Below are 17,142 nucleotides of genomic sequence, written 5' to 3' on the forward strand. Positions count from 1 at the left end.
ACCTCATCAAAGTCAGCAATGATCTCGTTGAGGAGACGTAGGCACTCCAGGCCTTCTCGGTTGACGTTGGACTCTGAGTAAAACTCCTTGAAGTCAGGGATGGAGGCAAACAGAACACAGGCGCATTCACAAGACTGATGGTACAGATCCTGCTAGGAAGAAAAGGGGGAGACATTATCAGGATGGTGTGCCTAATGCTGGAATGTACAAGGACTATCGTGTGCGTGATTCAAAAGGATATGAGGAATATCCTACGGGGGGCCTCAAAGGTGATATGTATTGAGCATAGTTAGAATAGGCACGTCCTCTTGTTTTTCAAATAATCCCCGCTCAGTGTTCTGATTGGCTTATTTGGAGACTTCCTGCTCCTGTGAGCTCACTTCCTCTCTGCTTGCCTCCAGAGCAGCAGTTGAATGAAACAAGACAGTTAGACCGCAGGACTCTCCTTTCCCTCACCTTCTATACAAAGTCGTTTCTCTTCGAAATAAGACTATTTTATTCTTTTAAGCAGCCTGGTGCCAGCAACCTCCAGGAGCAAAAGCAGGAGGGGGTGGATGATACTGGCATGCTGACATCACTTCCAGTAAAAAGTGGACGTGACATCAATAGATGCTCTAGGATTTTCAAAAGACTCTGTGGTAAATCCATTAAAACATGGGTCACTAGTTTCAACCCCCATTTCCACTCACTAACATTCCAGGAGCCTGCAGGCAGTGTGCAGGTTTGTCTCTTCCAACTCTATGGTTCTATGAGAGGCCTCCCATTATAGCTGCAGTGTAAGGCCTGGCGAGCCGAGCACAGAGTGGCCATTAAACTTCAGGGCTCACCTCATTGCGCAGGTTCTGGCCAATAAACAGCTGAGCCACATGGGCTGGAAGTACGTTCTCCAGCAAGACGCGGTTGAGATTCTCCATGGTTTCGATCTCCTCCCGTTCCTTCTTGAACTTCTTTTTCCAGAGGAAATCCAGGCGGCAGTAATATTCATTCTGGGAAAGAGGAACGCCATAGTAATAATACCCAAGATGTATTTTTCCCCCTCCCTCCCACCATTACCCGATTGACCTTCAAGTAACTCTTCACCCGAGGAATTTGTCGGCTGTTGCTTTACCGTAACAGCTATCGTATTATTATTTATTATATTAAACGATACAATGAAAGAAAGAAAGAAAATTACCAGTTATGTTCCCTGAGTAAAAATTTACTCCCATGTTCAAAAGGTCAATCCAATAAAGATTTCTAATTTTTTTTTTATTTTGTCAGATCTACAAAATTTTAACTTGCAACTGGTATTCTGAGGTCCACTGCAACAGAATGTCAACGTGGAAAGTGTTCAAATTACCGGAGTCACAAAACTGGCTTGAAAAACTAACGCGGGGGCTTTTCGTTGGCAGCCCCAATCACAGGACCGAAAACCAATTTACCTGCCTGGCTAGAGCTAAAAGGGTGAAGAAGAAGACAAAGAAAGAGATGGCACCCATCATCTTGGGCTCCTTCAGCACTCCGGGCCTACAGATTGGGGTAGGAGAGAGAAGAAAAGTCATTAATGACTGACCCCCCCCCCCATGCATTTGAGCAGGAAAGGGCTCTATAATTGCAGGAAAACCGGCAAGTAAGCAAATTCAGGTCAACTACTCTGCAGAGAATTGTCATGCAGATATTCTATAATTAACTTGGGGGAAAATAAAACAAAGGAAACTTGTACGGTTAGGTTACTAACACATCCCGCCTCAGAAGCTGATTCTAGATATGATATTGCAAATGAAAGGGTTGCAGGGTGCAGGGTGCAGAGATGGCCCGTTCCTCTTCCACATGTTGTCCTGGGCCCCCGGGAAATCCCCCTCGACCAGGGCCAGGGCTTTTTCAGCCTTGGCCCCTGCCTGGTAGAACGAGCTCCCGGAAGAGCTAAGGGCCCTGACAGACCTATCTAAGCTCCACAGGGCCTTCAAGACTAAATGCCTCCCACCAGGCATTTAGTTGAGGCCAGGGGCGGGGTGGGTTGACTGGACTTTGATATAATAACAATTAGTGCTGATTTGTCAGGCTGGACTCAGTAAATTGTGATGGGGATAGCTTGTTTCCGCCATCTTCTGGGTCGCTAGATGTACCGTTACTGTTTTAATGGGGTTTTTATGGGGTAATTGTTATGGTTTTAATTGTTAGCCACCTCGAGGTGACAGAAATCGTGAGAGGTGGAATATAAATCCAAGAATAAATTAATAAATAAATGCAGCCAGTTGGATGACCTTACAGTCCTGTCAGAGCTCACTTGGCCCCACCTACCTCACAGGGTGTCTATTCCGGAGAGAGGAAGGGAAGGCACTTGGAAGCTGCTTTGAGGCTCCTCTGGGGTATAAAGTGAGGTATAAAATCCAACTCTGCTTCCTCTTCCTGGGCTACGTGCTAATATCAAACTGTCAGGATGGGAAAGTCTTGCCTGGGAGAAAAATTACCTCAGAGCTTTCTGGTCGGAGTAGAGGTGTGCGACGTAGCAGTCGGAGAGCCATGAATGGGTGTGCAGAAACAGCACATTGTAGACCACAAGGCAGAGGGTCAACATCGTGAGCTTGAGTTCAAAGTTCATGTGCAGGAAGAGCGAACACGAGAGGAATCCCAGAATGCAACAGTAAATGTAATACTGAAAGGAGAAGAGGAGCAAGCCAGAAGAATGAGGGAGAAGGGCGGTTAAAAAAAAGCCCTCGTATTCTCTCGGTATATGACAAAGAGCCCCAAATGGTTTTGCCCTGGAATACTTACAGGGACGCTGAAGAGGGAGTTCGCCAGAACAAGCTCTTGTGTGATGTTTGTCCTCGCAGTGGTGCCGTTTTGAAGTTGCAATGAGCACCATGGATCTGGCATGAAGAACTGAAGGTTAGCAAACAGGAGAGACGGTTTTAGAAAGAGTCGTGAGGCACCGATAGATAGATATATAGCCCACACTCGACTAAGGTCACCTGGTCCTTCATCACCCCATCTCCAGAAGCGGCCAGCCACAGGCTTTTGGGAAGTCTACCAGTAGAGAATGGGAACATGAGAATCCCTCCCAATAGCTCAGCTCTCTGGGCACAGAGGTTCCATTGAGCAGTGATAGATCATAACCATGGATAGACCTACCTCATGCAAAAGTGTTTGGTCATTTTTAATGCTATCAACGCCCTACTGCCCTGTTCCGGTTGGCATAGACAAGCCTGATCTCATCAGACCTTGGAAAGTAATCAGAGTTGGGTCTTGACTAGTCCTTGGATGGGAGACTGCTGGGGAAATCTGGGGTTCCTATGTAAAGACAGGCCAACCGCCTCTGAACATCCCTTGCCTTGAAACCCCTATGAGGTCCCCATAAGTCTTAGAATCATTTAACCATAGAGTTGGAAGGTGCCGTATAGGCCATCTAGTCCAGCCCCCTGCTCAACGCAGGATCAGCCCAAAGCAACCAGGATAAGTATCTGTCCAACTGTTGCTTGGAGATCGCCAGAGAGGAGGAGCTCACCACCTCCTTAAGCAGCCGATTCCAACCTGCCACCCAAAATGTCCTACCTCCCATCGATTCTTCAAGTTCTTCTACCTGCCTGGTCAGAATCGCTGTCCATAAGACAAGCCAGGTGGTCCTCATTGCCATTTCCTCACCACCCTCCAAATCGCACACAGGGCCATTCTCAGCCCCAGGTTCTTTCCACCACCTCACGACATACCAAATTCAGCACCGCCATGGTGAGGATGACAAGTATGGTGACGATGCCCAGGGAGACACGGAGCCACGGCTGGGTGCAGACAGTGGCCGAGATGGATGGGACACAATACAGGGCCTTGGGGCCCTTCAGGAAGCATTTCTGATATGGAAAAAGGGGGAGGAAAGAGACAGCAGCATTGAGTTCAGACCAATTATCATGACCAGTACTCTCTCCCTGTTATCCATAGTTACTTCCTCTCTTAGACATAATGACAACAATAGATGAGATGTCGGCAATGCCCCAAATTGGGCTACAGCCCATCAATATTGTTATGCAATCCCTTGTTTTGCAAGTGGCAAGAAGTTCCAGGGACATAGACTTGGCCACCATAATCAGGTGGGAAAATCATAACCATGTCAACAGAGCTGCCAAGTCTGCATTGGAAAATTCCTGGAAATTTGGTAGGTGAGAGCTCAGGAAGGGGGCAGTTTGACATAGAAAGGAGATGTTGAGAAATCTAAAGCACAGGTAAGAAGGAGGGCGAACTCTACCTGACCTTCCCTGAACATTCCTCCCCCAACTTCTTTGCCTCTGTTGATTGACTCCTGGGAGGGGGAAGTTGACTGTCATCTCAGAACAGTTGAAGCATTTTCACTTCCCTTTATACCAATTTCACCCATTAACATAGGCCCTGGAAGGTTTCCTGCAGCCCTGCAGCCCTGCAGCCCTGGGTCCTGCGACTGCAAAGGTTCATCCCAGGCCAACTTCCAATAGGAGAAGAGGTTTGTTGACATCTCAAGATGAGCAAAGAGGAGACTTACTGCCAGGTGACCAGCGAAGCAGGTGAGGAGGAGGAGGAAGAAGAGGAAGAAGGAAATTCCGTAGGAGACCCCCAACGCAACCGTCCTGGAAGGAAAGAAAACCCTGGTCACCAAATCTGCATGGATTTGAATTCTTTATGCTGAACCAAGTGGATGGATCTGAGGGCTAGATATACCCCGACACAAAAGTCCACCTCCTTACTTGTCAGTCACGAGGATCTGGATGAGGAAGTTGGAAACAAAAACCAGGAAGGTGCAGGCCGTGTAGTAGTTGAAAGACGGGAGTGCCGAGAGACGGTACTGAGGAGATTAGTAGAGGAACAGAGGGAGGCCGATGTGAGAAGATCTGGCTGTGGGAATTTCCAACCTGCTCTCAAAAGCTTCACTCGGCACATTGGGCCAACGGCTATTGGTAGACCTTCATTCCATCCATTCCAACACAGCATCTCCAGTCCCAAACTGGCCAACAATCTTGCCAGATCGTTCCCTCAGATGTCTTGCAGAAGGAGACGGTGTCTCCATTCTCACAGTCAATGTCACAGGGCCGGGAGATCTCCTGGAATGACCACTGGTCTACAGACTACAGAGGACAGTTCCCCTGGAGGAAACTGTTGATTTGTAGGATCGATTCTATGCCTTCCTATCCCTCCCGAAGACCCTCCCCTCCCCAAACTCCACCCTCCTAGACGGTGTGCCCAAATCTCCCAGAACGTCCAAAAGTTGTAAAACCTACATGTGGTTGCAATACAGGATACAGAAGGGAAATCCTGTCTGCAAAAGCAGATTCAGAGATTTGAATGGATTCGTCAACACTAAAGGAAGAGAAGAACGCGAGTGGTCGCTCCTTGCCACCATCAACGTGGTGGCCACATCAGACCGGGCCTAAGCGTACGCTTCCCAGAGTCCCTTTTGGTGCCGAATGGGGACGTTGGATGAATTCAGCCCTGAGGGATCTCCAAGCATGTCCGTTTCAGACTGCAGGAGAAGACACCCCACCACCGCCCTCTGGGGGGGTCACCTCCTTCTCGAGGGATCGCTCCTTGAAGTACAACGTGACGCGGTTCAAATCTTCTGATTTCTTCCACTGCCTGAAAAAGAAGGGAAAGAGCCAAAAAAGGGGGGGAAGGAGGTTTACTTCCTCAACTCCTTTCTGCGAGCTTTCCACCATTTCCTTCCCCTTGAAGACAACTTTCATTAGACCAGGTGTCCTTCTCAACCCACAAATTCACAGGAAAGGAGAAGAGGTTCTTTTCCACCTTCCGTTGCTTTCCAGAATTGGCCTTTCATAAAATGATTCTTTTTCTCTTCCTATTGTTCCCATCCCCACTTCCTTTTTTCTCCTTAAAGGATCCCCATTAAAGAAGAGCTGTTTTTTTTTTATACCCCGCTTGTCACTACCCAAACGAGTCTCAAAGCGGCTTACAAACACCTTTCCTTTGCTCTCCCCACAACAGACACCCTGTGAGGTAGTTGAGGCTGAGAGAGCTCTGAGAGAACTGGGGATGGCCCAAGGTCAACCAGCTGACTGCATGTAGAGGAGTGGGGAATCAAAGCTGGTTCCCCAGATTAGAGATCGCTGCTCTGAACCATGACACCAAGGCTGGAAGAAATGTTGATGCATTCAGATGTTCATAGTTCCACTAAGGGGCATGACAAGCTACACCCACCAATATTCCTCACATTTAGGTTCTAGGAGGTTCTTCCTTCACTCTCTCTGGACGTCCTATTTCTGCATTCTTCTCTTTTCTATCCTTTGTCTCCACTTTCCTTCTTCCAGTCACCTCCCTCCCTTTCTCTCTCACGCCTCCTTCCTGTGTCCCCAGGAAACCTTCTTGAGCGAAGCACTCACTTCTGTGAATTAAGTTGTTCAATCAGTTGAAAGAATTTTTCATCCACCCCTTCCAGGTCTTCATCGGGGCTTCTGGGGGCACGGCCCCTGAAATACAACCATGAAAGGAACAAGTCAACAGACCGAAAAACCCAGGAAGGGTATGATGGTGAAGAGAAGCCAAACCGAATGAGCAAATCTAGATTGGCCGGGGTGACTCCATCTTTGCCACATGCTAGTGCTTAGTAGCCCTGAGTCTTGGGAATAGCTGTTCTCATGGGAACTTTCCTTATTATTTTCAAGGTCTGGTTGTTTCTTCCCCCACTGCAAGCCAGGTGCTGAAACGGTCTAGCTGGGCCAAGCGTTTCAGATAGTTTAATTAATAATTCCTTGGATCACAACCAGCATTTAAGGTATAAGCTGTCTAGTTTTAGCTTAGCCTGCATCTGTTTTGAGAACTGTTTTGATAACTAAACCAAGATCTCTGGGCTCAGTTCTTTGGGGACTTCTGCATATCTATGGCGACCCTGGCCAGGGTCCGTAACAAAATCTCACCTCTAAGGCCTGGTCAGACTCACCACCTTTGACCCACCAGAAGGAAATGGGTGGAAGTCTTAGGAATTGCTTGGTCCAACCGCCAAGAAAGGTAGAGGCACTGAGCCATAAACCAGCATCAGAAGAAAAGCTCGGTTTTTATAACCTGCTTTTGAGTACCCGAAAGAGCATTTCTGGGTTATAGAACCTGCTTGCTCCAGGATGCAACCTCCATTCTCAAAATCACTCAGCACCACCACTGATATCAAGTAAACCCTTGTGTGTTTCGCTGCTCCTCCATCCAACCCATTCCGAGAAGCATACTTTGTCGGTGATGTGTACCTCCTCCAACCCCAGACCCGTCTTACCTTTCCAAGGTCTTCTGCTGATTCAAAGACCCCAGCGACAGCTCCTGTAGGGAGGAGAACATACAAAGCTGCCTTAAACCACATCAGACCACGGAGAGGCATGGATTCAATTCTACACATCCCAACACTCCTTGGGCACAGGGTGGAATAGAAAGTGAACAGCCACCATTCCACCCAAGTTCACACTGCCCCAATTTTCTTGTAATTTTATAGCTGCCAATATCGATGTGTCAAGCTAAATCATGACTCAGGTAGATGTCCATCAATAAGATCTCCTGGAAAAAGCAAGATGTGCAGCGTGCATAACTGAGGAGAATATAAAGGGTGCCCTGAAGGGGGCTATGGGGGGAGATGTCTATTTAGCATAGATAAGGTAGGAACTTCCTGATGAGTTTCAGATCATCTCCTGCAATGTCCCAATAAGCTTAACAGGAGACTTCCTCACTGCTTGCCTCCAGAACAGCAGTTGTACAACAAAAGAATTACTGCTAGCTGACAGTTAAATCTCTCTCTCTCTCTCTCTCTCTCTCTCTCTCTCTCTCTCTTTCTTTCTATAAATAAATTGTTTCTCTTCATAAACAATATTTTTATTCTTTAAGCAGACTGGTGCTCTACTGTCTCTTCATATTCAAACCAAAAAGATCACTCACATACACACCCCATTGGACGTACCGAATGATTGTTCCTGACCGATCCAGCCGACTCTGGTGGGTTGTCCAGGTGCTTGAGGTTGGCAAAGGGTTTGGCCGCCCCCCAGGACTCCAGGTAACGAGTCATCCGGACGGACGCCCTCATTTTGTAGCCCTCGCTGGACACAGGTGAAAGAGTGTCGTTGGTGCTCTCTTCTTCTGCCTGAGTGCGACAGAAACACAAAGAGACCGAATGAGGGACAAATTCCAGCCAACTGGCATTTATTTATTTACTTCATCATTGTAAGGAGGAGAAGCTGGTAGCAGGTGCGGAACACTGCTTACTGTGCTGAGTGTTGTGTTCGAAATGAGCCCTTCCCTCTTCTCCACCCAGCTCTCTCACCTAGAAGGTGTTTTATATGAAAACAGGCACACAGCAACCCACGTCCCCTCACCCTTGGATCGATGACCAAGAAGGTTCTGATCTTGTTCTCCTTCAGGTAGGGGTCACGGTGCCAGCAACAGATTTCCTCGACCGAGTAGACCCCATCCAGGTGTGACAAGGTGGCCTCTGTGATGTGCACTCTCCTGGGGGGGGGGGAAGGAAAGGTACCTGTGTGCAGTTCCTGGATGTAACACCAGCACCGTATAATCAACATTGATTCACATCTGGACCTGCTGTTTCCCCTATTTTCCACGGGGCCAGACAGTCCCTGCATGCACCACTAGAGGGCACCCTGTATCTGTTCTGTCCTTGGCTGATGGAAGAAGGTTTAGATTCTCCCAGTGTGTTGGGAGGGGGATAAAATTGGCATATGAAATAATCCTGGATTTATTAAATAATCTCACTGTGTATTTAGTTACTTCCAGGGATTAATGAGCCACAGGGTAAAGCTATCCAGTTTAGCTGTTCCAGGTCCGCTGCACTACCCAAAATTAATCTTTCCCAATAGCGTAATGTTACATTTTGCTTAATTTCTGCTCTCTGCCTGCAAGGGAATCCACTTATCATGTGTATGCATGTATTCAGAAGAGCACCGAAATCTCCTTTAGACCCAAGGTCACACAGGAGATCTATCTATCCTCTTTTATTCCAGCTAAAGAGTAACTCTCCCTCTCCAGCTTTAACCTCACAAGAGACAATGGGCCCAAGTCACATGGTAAACTTCATGGAAGGGTGAGGATTTGAACCCAGGTCTGACACTCCAACGATGGTTGCCAGGTCGGGTCTGGAAACTGATGGGAAGGCTGAGAGCAGGGACATGGGGTGTGTGATGTCGATGGGGTCACCAATATTGCTATATCAGTTATTTATAAAAACCAGAAATGGCAAACGATGGGTGGCTCTAGGAATTGCCAGAAACTCTATGGCAAAACCACAGAATTTCCGGCAATTCCTAGAGCTAACCTGCGTCACATCCATTTTGTAACTGGATGTCATGCAGTGATGTCAGCAGCAGGCCATGGGAGTTGCTTGTGGGAGACCTCCCGCCATGGCAGATGGCCTTTCAAGCCTAATTCTAACCCTTCCGAGCCAAATTCTAATTCTACATGCTATTCCTCCCCCAGGCCACTAGAGGTCAACATCCGAGCACAAACAGAAGCACGCAAGCCTCCCTTCTTGTTCCGTCTGGGAGCATCCCTGCTCACCATCTTGCTTCTCTCACCCTGGCACGCCTCCCGCTTCCATGTGATTGGCTAGCGTCACGTCGTCCGACCAGACATCGTACTGCCACTTCTGGAGTCCAATCACCCCACACAGGACATTTCCCGAGTGGACCCCGACTCTCATGTTGATGTCCACCCCAGTGGCATCCCGCAGCTTCCTGCGAAAGAAGGGAAAGTCGTTTCACTTTCATCGAAACCTCTTCCGCGCCCCACTAACGAACAAAATAAAAAGTATAGAAACAATCAAGGCGTTGACGATTACAGGGATTAACAGGAGGTGGGTTTTATATTAATGTTAAATGGCTCCCATTGCGAATTGTTTTTAGGTTCCATCTTCAAGTACTTGAAAGGCTGTCACATAGAGCAGGGGTAGTCAACCTGTGGTCCTCCAGATGTCCATGGACTACAGTTCCCATGAGCCCCTGCCGTGGGGACCTCCTAGGCTGGATTGATGTCCTCATGAACAGGGGTAGTCAACCTGTAGTCCTCCAGATGTCCATGGTCTACAATTCCCAGGAGTCCCTGCCAGCAAAAATTGTAGTCCATGGACATCTGGAGGACCACAGGCTAACTACCCCTGACATAGAAGATGGAGCAGAGCTGTTTTCGGTTGCCCCAAAGGGCTGGACCAGAAACAATGGGTTAAAATTAATGAAAACGAATTTTCCATCATCTGGTCATGGAACTGGGGTCAATGTGGGTGGGCAGATAGTTGTGAGTTTCTTGTATTTTTCAGAAGGCTGGACTCGATGACCCTGGAGGTCCTTTCCAACTCCGTATTTCTATGAGTTCTTGTTAACCACCTTGAGCCAACCAGGACAGGATAGGATATAAATAACCTACTTATTCATTTATTTAACTTGACAGGACTTTCCACCACTGCAAAGCCCATGTCAAACAAGCTTTTGCCACCCACTCCTCCTGACAAGAGACTGTAACTCATATATCGTCCATGTGAGGAATCCTATCCCACACAAACAAATTGACTTGACATTCAAAAACGTCCCTGAAGTTCACTGAGGATTGTTAGGCCTCAGGACCAAACTGGATGTGACAACATCTTTGTGTTTGCCATGGGGACATGGCCACCATTTTAAAAGAAGTTTAAAATGCAGCAAGGGCTGGATCCTGATCAGGACAGCAGTATTCGGGGGGGGGGGCTAAGCCATGCTGATTTTGTCCCCCCCCTTCAGTGTTTTTTCAACTGCCAAAATGGCCGCCACCCCCACAGATGTTTCAGCACTTGAAAACGCACAGGCAGGGGGAGGAGTGTGCCTCAGCCTGTTGCCATTTTAATTTCACTTTTATTTATTTATATTTTAATTTACAGACTGCCGCTCTCAAAGACTCACGGTGGTTCACAATAAAACAACCCTTTTAAATGGCGGTGGTCCCCTGGCAGGTACAAGATTGTCAGTTTGGTGTAGTGGTTAGGAGTGCGGACGTCTAATCTGGCATGCCGAGTACGATTCTGCGCTCCCCCACATGCAACCAGCTGGGTGACCTTGGGCTAGTCACAGCACTGATAAAACTGTTCTGACCGAGAAGTGATATCAGTGCTCTCTCAGCCTCACTCACCCCACAGGGTGTCTGTTGTGGGGAGAGGAATGGGAAGGTGACTGTAAGCCACTTTGAGCCTCCTTTGGGTAGGGAAAAGCAGCATATAAGAACCAACTCTTCTTCTTCTTCTTCTTCTTCTTCTTCTTCTTCTTCATCACATGTCATTGAATTCTCAGGGTCTGTGCCTGCCTGTTCAAGGAAGCTGCCTATAGATACGCTGAAGATGTAAGGCAATAATAACCCCATTGTCTTCTTCCCCCTCCTTTTGGGGCTCTGGCTGCCCTCCACTCACTTGATGGCTCGGCACATATCCAGCCCCATCTTGACACAGTTGCGCGCATGGTTGGGGAGGGAGACGGGCAGTCCGGAGACACAGTAGTAGCAGTCGCCCAAGATCTTGATCCGCATGCACTCGTTGTCCTAAGAGACAAGAAGCGGTAGAGGTTGAGGAGAGCCCTGATTCTAGTCTTTGCCGGTTTTGAAAGGCGCCAATCTGCCTTCTCAGAAAGGAGAGCGAGAGGCAATTGATGGGATCAGAGGACCCAAATTGATGCAATCCGAGAAGGACATCCTGTCAAGCACAACAACCCGCTTTCTATCACAACTTCATCCAAAGATGATCCCTGGGACTTACGAGCTGGCGTAAAAGATCAATAAAAGTCTGCAAAAAAATAAAAAAGGAAAACCTGCCGGCTAGATGTCTCTATCTCTCCGATCGATGCGCTAATCCCAAACGGTGCTCGAAAGCAGGATGGCTGGAATTAAAATCCATTGACTCTTTAGCCTGAATCTTCGTGCACTGCCTGTCCCAGCGTTCCAGCTGCTTACGAAGATAACTGGCACACAGAAAATTCGTGGGGACTCTGCAGAGGGCCCACGTACAACCTGTGCTCGCTCAGCTGCACTGGGCCAAGATTGGGGACCAAATCAGATCCAAGGGTTTGGGTTTTATCTTCAAAACCCTAAACAGCCTGGGACTCTCGTATCTTTGGGCCCACCTCTTCCATTATGCCCCCCCCAAAGGGCATTAAGGTCTAGTGACCATTTCTACTTACGATCCCTGGCCCTAAAGAGATCAAATTGACCTAAACCAGAACCAGGGCCCTTTCAACACTCTGCCAAGCAAGATCAGAGCCCAGCAGAACCTTAGATAGTTCTGCAGGGCTTGCAAGATAGAGCTGTTCTGCTGGGCCTACAGTTGAAGCCTGATAACCAGCATTTGATGCCATAGGCCTCTCTGCCTGCATCTACCAGACTCTACTCCTTAGGGGGCTTATATCACGTTCCCCCCCCCCCCCCCGTTCCATGTTAGGGCAATATGAAAGCTTAACTCATACTGGAAATTTTAATTTAAATCGGATTCTATATTGTATTTCAGAATGGTATGTGATCCTCCCAGACTCTGCTGAGAGAAGGCGGAAGAAAGGTTTAAATAATAAAATAAATAGATACAATTAGTCAACTCCTTTTATCTGTCTTGGTAGAAATCGGGATAATGAATGATCCTGCGTTGAGCAGGGAGTTGGACTTAATGGCCTGTCTGGCCCCTTCCAACTCTATGATTCACTACCTTTGAAATTGTTGAAAGCAGATAAGGAGGTCAACCAGGGAGCCCAGAATTTAGATGTTCATGGGTTTGGTAGTCGTAAAGGCGTCCTATTCCTCACCTTGGAAAACCGGTCAAATTAGTCAGCTCTTTCTATCCCCCTTTTTGAAAAACTGGGGTGACTATTGCTTTCATCCATACATTACGCATTGGCACTCTACCCTGGAAACTACTGAAAGTAGACAAGGAAGTCAACCAGGAAGCCCAGAATTCTACATCAGATGTTGAACTTGCACGTTCATAGGTTTGGTGGTCAGGAAGGCATCACATTCCCTACCTTGGCAATCTGGTCGAATTTTCCAAAGAGTTCGTTGAGCATCAGAACAAGTTCTTTTGGAGAGCACTCACTGGCCAAGAGCGTGAACCCAACAATGTCCGCGTAGAGGATGCTGATGTGGTCAGAAACAGAGAAGGAGAAGTTAGGAGAGCTGTTTTACCAGAGGCAGTGAAAGGGCATCAAGTTCTCCCAGAGTTGGGTCAAGGGAGGTGGAGAGTGAGGACCTGACGTTCTTGTGCTGCTTCACATAGAGATTGTGGAAGTTGTTGGTGCTCTCGTGCCTCTGCTGTGCTTGGCCACCTTCTCGGAGCCTCTCTATGATCTCTGCCTTCATCTCTAACGCAATGTAAGCTGGAAGGATGGAGAGGAGGAGGTGTTCCTGGAATGAGCGATGGAAAAGGTTGAGAAAGAAGACAAAGACAGGGCTGATCTTGGGATAACCACAATGTCCTTTCCTATTCATGTCATCATTTCCTAACTTCACTTCCTAACTATTTGCACTGACAATTCATCAGTTATCGGTATATGTTCTACATTGTCTGTAGGCCCTTTCTTTGTATGAGTTGACTATAGAAGAGAGCCTGTTGATTAGAAGGTGGTAGGCACCACCACCACGCTTACCTGGTGCCGCTTCTCAGACTCCAGCTTGACCCGAGACTGGATAAGGTTGAAGGTCTCATGGAAGGTCTCTTGCAGGGCCACCTCCATTAGGTGCTTGTGGTAGGCACCCACCAAGTTCCCGCAGATGAAGATAACAAGGTTGGCCAAGAGCTGAGAGCAGAGGCAGAGACAAAATGGGTGAAACCAAGTCAAGCTGGGAAGAGGAGAAGACGCAGCACAGAGGAGAGAGGAGAAAACCGGGAAAGAGAGACCATCTCTGTGTTGGCCAGTGTCATCCAACTAAGGGTAGTTCTTGGAAAATGTGAACGATAAAGCAAAGTATGCCCAGGCAGACAGACCCTCAGTCCGGTCTCGATGGGAAGGGTTCTTGGGTCAGACTCACCTGCAAGGTCAGCTCTGCCTGCGACGTGCACCCAATGGAGAGGTAGACACCCAGGACTATGACATGGGAGAGGGAGGAGGCCAAGCCGGCACCTATCGCGTCCTGCATCCGGATAGGCAACATGGTGTAGACGGTGAAGACGATGAACAGGAAGAAGGAGACCTTGGGGGAAAGGACTTGATGTCAGTCATCTGGGCAACAGGATTGGCCATGTCAGCAGTGGTGGGAAGGGCCGTCAAGTCACGGCTGTCTCGTGGCCATCCTGAAGGTTTTCAAGGCAATATTTGCCGTTGTCCGTCTTTATGTAACAGCCCTGGACTTCCTTGGAAGTTAGTCCACCCAAGGACTAACCATCCCATACATGTTGGATAATGCACTTGCGGAGGAGTCCCAAAGTGGCTTACGATCGCCCACCCTTCCTCGCCCCACAACAGACACCCTGTGGGGTAGGAGGGGCTGACCCCAAGTTTACCCGGCTGGCTACATGGGGAGGAGTGGAGAATCAAACCTGGTTCTCCAGAGTAGACACCATCACTCTTAACCTCTACACCGCACTGGCTCTGGAAGACTAGATATCAAGGAGGAAGCTGAGCTGGAACACTTCTCCTTGACTAGCCACCTTTCCATCGAGAGAATGTAGGGCTTTCTTCATAGGGTGGAGCATTCAACTTTGCAGCCCCACCCCCACCCCCTGCATTCTGAAGCATCATGACCTCCTTCGTGAATGTGTTGACCAATGTTTAGAAGACGCCCATCCCATCCCTTAAAATGGCCCATTCTGCCATGTAAATTCTGTGATCCTTCTCCTCCCCCCAAAAAAGATGCAGCGCTAGCACCTCACCTGGTCCCAGGCCATAACCACCCCTCCAGTGAAGATGAAGACGTAGCCCATGGCCATAAGGCAGACCCAGATTACAGCAGAGAAGAAGCGCGTGCATTGCTGAAAGATGCTCTCAATGCACACGAGGACCAAGATGAGGCCGAAAACAGCCAGAGCTGCAAATAATGTGATCAGGAAGCCCAAGTTGGAGGAGAATTCCTGGAGGAAAGGAAAAGAGAGATGTGATTCATAAATCATGCTTGTGATCCCGGTCTGCTAAAGGGCACTGCACAGCAGGGAACAAAGTGCTGAAATTAACAATTTCAGATTCCTCTTGTCGATCTCCCTTTCTCCCCATTTACTAGATGCCTGCCAAGCATCTTGAAGTGTCGCCGGAGTTTAAATGTGCAAAGGTCCTAAGCACTGGCTGCTTAGGGAATACATGGCTTCATTGAGAATTGAAACAACTTTGGAGGGAGAGAGAGAGAGAGAGAGAGAGAGCAGTCTAACTGGCTAACTGTTCTTCAACAGAAGGCAAACAGGGAGGAAGCATGCTCAAAGGAGCAGGAAATCTCCAATTCAACCAATCTGGACATAGAAGGAGATTATTTAAAAATAACAGGAAATCCCTGCTCTAAATATGCTAACTTCATATTTCTTCCGAAGTCTTCCTTGGGCTATTCTGCATATATGCTGTTATATCATGCACACTACGGATCTTGCATATTCCAGCATGAAGAAGAATGCAGACCCATGGTCTGCAGATAGAGTTGTCACCTCTGGGCTGGGAAATACTGGAGTCTTTCTGGAAAGCTGGAGCAGGTGAGATTTGGGATGGGGAGGGACTTCAGTAGAGCATAGCTCTGTAGAGTCCTCCCTCTAAAGCAGTCATTTTTCCCCAAGGGGAACTGGTCTTTTTAGTCTGGAGCTGAGTTCTAATTCCAGGGGCTCCCCAGGTCCCACCTGGAGGTCGGCACCCCTATCTGCAGATGACTCAGTTCTGCCTTCGACAGGTAAGCTATTACTGGGGGTAAGCACATTTAAAATCAATAGCCGTCCTAGCAGCGATCTTCATTTCCGACAGGTCAGTCTTAGCAGCGATTCTAACAGCCGTGGTCTGCATTTCCCTCTGGGTTTACCTTTGCAAGAGAAGGGCAAAGCGTTTGCGAACCCCCCTTTCCCCAGCCTAGAAAGCACAAACAAGAGCCAGCCGAAACAAAGAACTAACCCATCTCGTCCCCTCTGCAAAACACGTCCCTCCACCACTGGCTTGCATGTGCGCATAAGTGCTCTGGCCAGAACAATCCACGTGACCTGGCAAAGGGACGCAGCCGAGACCCCAAACCCACCGATGTTCCACCATTGAAAACAGAGACACGCTTATTACGCGGCTATTATAGTCACAAAAAGCTGCCTGAGCCTGCCACACACAAGTGATTACGCATTGTTGAAGGCCCCACTTGCCTGCTGTTTTTATTTACTGGGAAACGGCCTGCCCTCTGCTGATTTCAAAGCCGAGAGGGTAATTATCCTTCGGGCAAAAGACATGATTGTAGAAAAACACCATTGTCCTCCAAGGCAAGAGCTACGGTTCAAGATGGACCTTAGCAGCTGCGGTGGGCGAACCGGCAGGACATGCGCTACGTGGTGCCTCCGTGCTCGCTTAATGCCTTTCCCTCCATGCGCATGGATTTACATGCACAGGGCCGGCCTACTGTCATGCAAAAGTGGTTGCCAAACGGGAGCTGGTAAGGAATGGGGAAGCCAGAATGCTCACGGGGGATCAAAATCTCCCCAATGGTAGCCATTGTAATGGCTTCCCATTCATTTCTAGGTTTTGGTGTTGCCCTTTGCAGCTCTACACGGGCCTTGGGTCAGCCTATCAGAGGGACCACTGTGTCTCGTAGGGTCAACAGCTCTGGGGTGAGAAATTCATGGAGACTTGTTGGGAGCTGGGGTCAGGGAGGGACCTGAGAGGGGCATCACACGTGGGGTTCCCCTGGAATTATAACTTATCTCCCTGGAGAAAAGGGCTGCTTCGGAGGGTGGACCCCATAGCGTCCTACGCCACTGAGGTCTCTCACCAACCCAAATCCCACACTCTCCAGACTCCACCCCCAAATCTACAGGAATTTCCCAACCCAGAACTTGCAACCCTATATTCGGTGGAAGACCGCCTCTGTACATAAATGTTTTATCTAGTAAGAGTGCTTCTGAATTCCCATCTCAGTAGGAAATCCTCAGCAGAATGCCTTGTTCCAATTTGAGTTGTCCTGGTTGGAGCGGCCTGTGCATTAGTTTGGCTTATTCTATGTCGAGGAGCTCAGGAGCCCAAGGGAGAGGTGAATTGTACATTAGAAACA

General features: G+C 48.4%; 1 protein-coding gene across 7 annotated transcripts in view; it reads right to left on the minus strand.

Annotated features, from left to right (window-relative positions):
• The window catches only part of ADCY4 (adenylate cyclase 4), a 37,767-nt gene that overhangs the window by 5,489 nt on the left and 15,136 nt on the right, over window positions 1-17,142 (minus strand). For 4 of the 7 annotated variants that reach the window (XM_077314008.1, XM_077314011.1, XM_077314010.1 and 1 more), the window contains exons 3-22: window positions 14,801-14,998; window positions 13,960-14,121; window positions 13,578-13,727; window positions 13,181-13,335; window positions 12,957-13,068; window positions 11,366-11,493; window positions 9,513-9,671; window positions 8,301-8,433; window positions 7,889-8,068; window positions 7,217-7,260; window positions 6,336-6,422; window positions 5,505-5,574; window positions 4,689-4,786; window positions 4,487-4,571; window positions 3,687-3,824; window positions 2,755-2,862; window positions 2,451-2,635; window positions 1,422-1,506; window positions 828-986; window positions 3-152 (exon numbers count right to left, since the gene is read on the minus strand). In XM_077314008.1, coding sequence (XP_077170123.1) covers window positions 3-152; window positions 828-986; window positions 1,422-1,506; window positions 2,451-2,635; window positions 2,755-2,862; window positions 3,687-3,824; window positions 4,487-4,571; window positions 4,689-4,786; window positions 5,505-5,574; window positions 6,336-6,422; window positions 7,217-7,260; window positions 7,889-8,068; window positions 8,301-8,433; window positions 9,513-9,671; window positions 11,366-11,493; window positions 12,957-13,068; window positions 13,181-13,335; window positions 13,578-13,727; window positions 13,960-14,121; window positions 14,801-14,998 — 2,586 coding nt within the window. The remainder of the gene's footprint in view (window positions 1-2; window positions 153-827; window positions 987-1,421; window positions 1,507-2,450; window positions 2,636-2,754; window positions 2,863-3,686; window positions 3,825-4,486; window positions 4,572-4,688; window positions 4,787-5,504; window positions 5,575-6,335; window positions 6,423-7,216; window positions 7,261-7,888; window positions 8,069-8,300; window positions 8,434-9,512; window positions 9,672-11,365; window positions 11,494-12,956; window positions 13,069-13,180; window positions 13,336-13,577; window positions 13,728-13,959; window positions 14,122-14,800; window positions 14,999-17,142) is intronic. The other 3 variants (XM_077314012.1, XM_077314013.1, XM_077314014.1) reach the window with 2 other exon arrangements.

The sequence above is a fragment of the Paroedura picta genome, chromosome 16, assembly GCF_049243985.1.
Source record: "Paroedura picta isolate Pp20150507F chromosome 16, Ppicta_v3.0, whole genome shotgun sequence".
NCBI lineage: Eukaryota > Metazoa > Chordata > Lepidosauria > Squamata > Gekkonidae > Paroedura > Paroedura picta.